The 4,821-nt window shown below is 39.6% G+C and overlaps 1 protein-coding gene across 1 annotated transcript; it reads right to left on the reverse strand.

The window, feature by feature from the left end:
• Nucleotides 1-281: 281 nt before the first annotated feature.
• On the reverse strand, nucleotides 282-4,165 carry LOC133903140 (histone acetyltransferase HAC1-like). Its single transcript, XM_062344490.1, has 6 exons — nucleotides 4,152-4,165; nucleotides 3,957-4,035; nucleotides 3,481-3,879; nucleotides 1,720-1,934; nucleotides 1,464-1,586; nucleotides 282-324 (listed from the first exon to the last, which is right to left on the reverse strand). Exons 1-6 carry the CDS (start codon nucleotides 4,163-4,165, stop codon nucleotides 282-284), a joined length of 873 nt encoding a protein of 290 aa, XP_062200474.1.
• Nucleotides 4,166-4,821: the final 656 nt, after the last annotated feature.

A 4,821-nucleotide genomic window follows, 5' to 3' on the forward strand; every position in this document is an offset into this window, starting at 1 on the left:
ATTAGTTAGATTGACTGTTAATAATCATATCAGATTAGATTAGTTAGAGGTAAGATCTATTAGTTAATTTTAGAGATAATATTTGTTAGTTTAGATTGTTAGAATTGACTCCTATATAAAGGAGGGCACAATATCCATTATAATCGATCAATCAAGAAGATTATCCTCTATATGCATTTTCTCCCTCACTTAGCCCTCTACCTCTCGGCTATCTCTCTTAGTCCTCTCTCTATCTCTCGGTTCTATCAGACAACCCTTTAATCTATAGTCTAATCCTTATCTTAGTAGTCATCATCATTGACTATCCTCTTGATGGTGTTTACCCTAACAATTTGGTAAGGATCAGATCAGATTAGTTAGAGATAAAATTTATAAATTAGCCTTAGAGATAAAATTTATTAGTTTAGATTGTTAGAATCATCGTCTATATAAAGAAATACACAACATCCATTATAATCGATTAATCAAGAAGATTATCTCCTATATGTTATCTCTCCCTCACTTTAGCCCTCTCCCTCTTGGCTATCTCTTTCAATCCTCTCTATCTCCGTCCTGCGGTCCCGTCTGTCTCGGCGCCCCCGGCCGCCGCTGCCCCGCACCGTCACTCGCCGTTCTGCCCCCCTTGACGCCCCCATCTCCTACCGCATTGGCACTTGTGGGTCCTCGTGGGGTTTCGAGTCCTAGCCAGGTTCAAAGCCGAGGGTATTTTTGTACCTGTTAGGTAATCTAGGAATAGTTTTTTAATTCGGGTATGTTCTTGCTGCAGTGAGGGAGAACTAATATAACTTTTGTACACGATAATAATATTGTACATTCGTTTGACGAAAAATACTAGTTATGCAAATAGTTATTCAAACGGCATTACAGAGTGGGTCTGCGAAAAGAGTGGCCTCATCTTCTTCACTACGGGAGAGAGCAGCGAACATAACGGGACGTTCGCACTGAACCTCCAGGACAAGGTGGTGGAGAAGGTGGCTGACGGTGAATGCGGCAATGGGAGGAACTTCGTCTGATATGAGATGGACACGACAGGATATCTCGCCTCCATTGCTCCATGAGCAAGCTGAATGCATTGATGCGACGGCCGAGGGCCGAGTTACGTTTTAATTGCTGGATAACATAGCAGCCATAAGCAGTTTCATTCACGTATGCTTCTAGATCAAATAGCAATTAATCAGCTATAGGTATTATACGCATCCAACAATCCTCGTGGAGGTAATACATGAAACGTGACGAAAATAAACAACAAAAATGCCAATCCGCGCGGGCACCCACATTTCAACAGCCGTCTAGTCTTCTCAAACAGAAAGTCATACTCGTTGCCCCATTGGTGTCGTCACTCCTGCCTCCCTCCACCCTCGCCAGCTCCACTTCGCCCCAACTACCCTGTGTCCACCCCCCAATAAAACATCTCACGGAAATGGTTTTTTTAACAATGTAAATACGTCCAAAAACGCCCCAACCAAACAGCTTCTAAGTCATTTGCAGGGACTTCGATTCCTCTTTGCCTCATCATTTCAATTACGGCAGCCCTCCTCCTGGAATCAGACTGCTGTTGCAACCCTCTAAGATGCTCTTTGAGATCCCTGTATGGTTTCCACAGGTAATCAGGTGTTAATTCCAGAGATGGTAATGCTATGCATGAGCATGGAAATGGTATGCCTATGCACAAGAAAGCCAAGGCGATATAACAAAGCTAAGAGCCACGCGCCAACACACCTGCACCTCGGCACGTTAAAATCTGAATCTTTGCAAGCTCGGGCATGGAGTTGAAGCATGTGCCACATTCCTTTGCAAAAGGCACACCATCCTGCAGCTCGTGTTTGGCACTGCATACCATGATGAAATAGTCTCTTGAATTTCCGGCAGTCAGGATACTGACAACTAGCAGAGTGGCATGTCGAGGCATGTAACAGAAGATCAAGCATTTCCTTCTGCGTCATCATTAAAGAAAAAGGCACATTAGGATCATACTATTTACTGAAGGGATTCTAGCAAGTGGAGCATATGGACAGTTTTTTTCCCTCCACAAAAGGCTGCTGACTGAAACCCTAGTCTTCATAAGCTAGGTCATACAAGAACTAATTTACGCTTAGTAGCCTAAAAAAATAATAGTTCACAAGTTTCCTTATGCCTCCACTATTGTGCATCATCTGATCATTTGATCGTTATTAGCACATGGTTTTATGTTGAATGTTTGAGAGTACCGAATCCCACGAAATTGCTCGTGTTTTCCAGTTCCAGCTTAAATAAAACGATAATGCTCGCGTACGGGCGTCCGAAGCGGCTTGGATATCGGACGCCTCACCCTGAAGCTTCACTTCGCTGGCAGCTTAATTAGCTTTTGCTTTAAAAATTTATTTCTTCTCTCCTCTTTTATAAATCTAAAAAGTGACTTTATAGCTCTTAAAATCACACCGATTTTTTACTAATAAAATAAATAACAGAGAATCCATTTTAACCGGTTCCCACTAAAAATCTCTTACAATTTTAAATGAAAATTCTCCAAATTTGACTATTTTGGTGTATGTTTTCGATGTTGCAAGCATTGTCTCCCGATGTTGTAGATGTTGACTTTCGATGTTGCATACATTATTTTTTGATGTTGTATTTGTAACATGAGCTTTCATATGAAAAATATTGCGTGCAACATATCGTGATATTGCGGTGAAATTTTTTCTCCTTAATTAATTCTTCTGATGCTTGCAGTGTGCTATTTTTTGGTGTGTGTTTTCGATGTTGACTTCCGATGTTGCATACATTATTTTTCAATGTTGCATTTGTAACATGAGTTTTCATATGAAAAATATTGCGTGAAATATGTCATGATGTTGCGGTGGGAATTTTCCTGCTTAATTAATCCTTCCTATGCTTGCATTGTGCTATTTTTTATGTATGTTTCCGATGTTTACTCTAGATATTGCATACGTTATTTTTTGATATTGCAAAAGACCGTTGGAGTGTCCGATGGAAGGTTTTCCCATCGGACATCCGGACGCTAGCAGCGCCGAAAATAAAATGCAGTAACTTAACGCCTGCCTATTTGAGAACAAATGGATCGAATCATCTGATGCAGGTCAGGGTTCCATTTAAAACTGGACCTAACAGGTGTGGTGGGAAACTGGCCGCTACAGGTCATTGGCTAGGATCGCTGTGACTAATAAAATTTGCCGTTTCCAGAAGCGAGTCTGGGAGGAGGTTACCTTGTTTATGCATCCTTTTTTTAGGGGAATTGTTTATGCATCCTTGAGGCACAAGATATTATGAGATAGTTTCACCATAACTTGGAAAGTTTCTCATGACAGTGTATCATACAACTTAACATAGGGTCTAAAATATGCATGTTAAACCCTATGTTTCCATAACATAAGCTTTAACATGCACATTTTCTTATTCAACTAAATAGGAAAGTCCCACCTTTCAACAATGGTGGAACAAGAGCAAATTACTAGTGGTAACAACTGAAAAAAGAATGCTTACTTGTTGTAGACGTAATTGCCGAGCTTCCATGCTTTGGGCATCACGATTTGCAGCTGATGGATGGTTTGTTAACTTATGAGGATGATTAACTGTTCCATTTTGGTAACAAGCATTGCATACGTCGAAATCTGAGCAAACTTGGCACTGCCAACCATGACCAGTTTCAATGTCATGATAGCAGAAACTGCATGTAGAGACAAATGCTGGTGCAGATGGATTATGTAGGTGGTACAAAACCATCATTGATGAATGCTTTGCACGACGAAGGGTGTCAAATTGATATTGGTTTCCTCGACAAAGACTGAGGAATGCCTGCCTGGTGTCAAAAAGCTCACTTTCTAGGTTATATGTTAGCAAATCTCTATCTTTTGTATCTTTGGGCACCCCGACAATATCAACCTAAATAGCGACAATCAGGTTATATGTTAGCAAATATTTGCTCTGTTCTATACTGAAAATAAAAAGGGTTTAGATACCGGTTGGAGCGTATGTGTGTGTGCACTGTTACTTGGGTGCCTCTGCCTCTCTTCAAGTTGTTGTTCTGCATCATAACACCTGGAACAACAAAATACTCAATTTCACAAAAAAGAACTTAACAAGAGCTAAATTGTTTGTCCAGCTTGAAAAGCTGTATTAAATATAAATAGAAACAATTTTATTTTTAAAAAAACTTATCTATCACCATTGGCAAAGTACACCTAGTTTATTCCATCAGAATCTCTCAAGTAGGAGCAGTGTTGGCTGGCCTTCTGTGTTTTCTAGGCACTTCAATCTGCGAAGTGAGTGAGAGAAGAAGGATGTGTCAGCTAACTCCAATCACCGCAGAATCTCATAGTCACCGTAAGGATGTGTATCCGAATTATCCGATATCCGTATCCATTAAAACATGAATATGGATATCCGTATCCGTATTCGTTTCTGAAATGGATACTAAAATGGATACATCCAAATTCGTTTTCGAGATTTAGATGCAAACGTGGATATCCGAATTCGAGATATATCCGATTCGTATCCGTATCTGCCAACCAGGGAACCAAATTTTACTAAAGTTTTAGAAATTTTAGAGGTAAGCGAAATTCCGGCCCAATCAAATTGGAACAAATTTCAGTCATATTTGATCAAATTTTAGTCAAATTTTTCAGTCAAATTTGGCCAAAAGTTTAAAATTTCGACATGAATTTCGAACCAAATTTCTAAAATTCTATCCCAATCAAATTAGAACAAATTTTAGTCAAGTTTTACCAAATTTCATTCAAATTTTATCAAAAATTTAAATTCCAGACATGAATTTCGAAGATTGAGTAGATATCCGAGTGCGAATTCGAATTCGGACTATCCATT

The sequence above is a fragment of the Phragmites australis genome, chromosome 2 (genome assembly GCF_958298935.1).
Source record: "Phragmites australis chromosome 2, lpPhrAust1.1, whole genome shotgun sequence".
Classification (NCBI taxonomy): Eukaryota; Viridiplantae; Streptophyta; class Magnoliopsida; order Poales; family Poaceae; genus Phragmites; species Phragmites australis.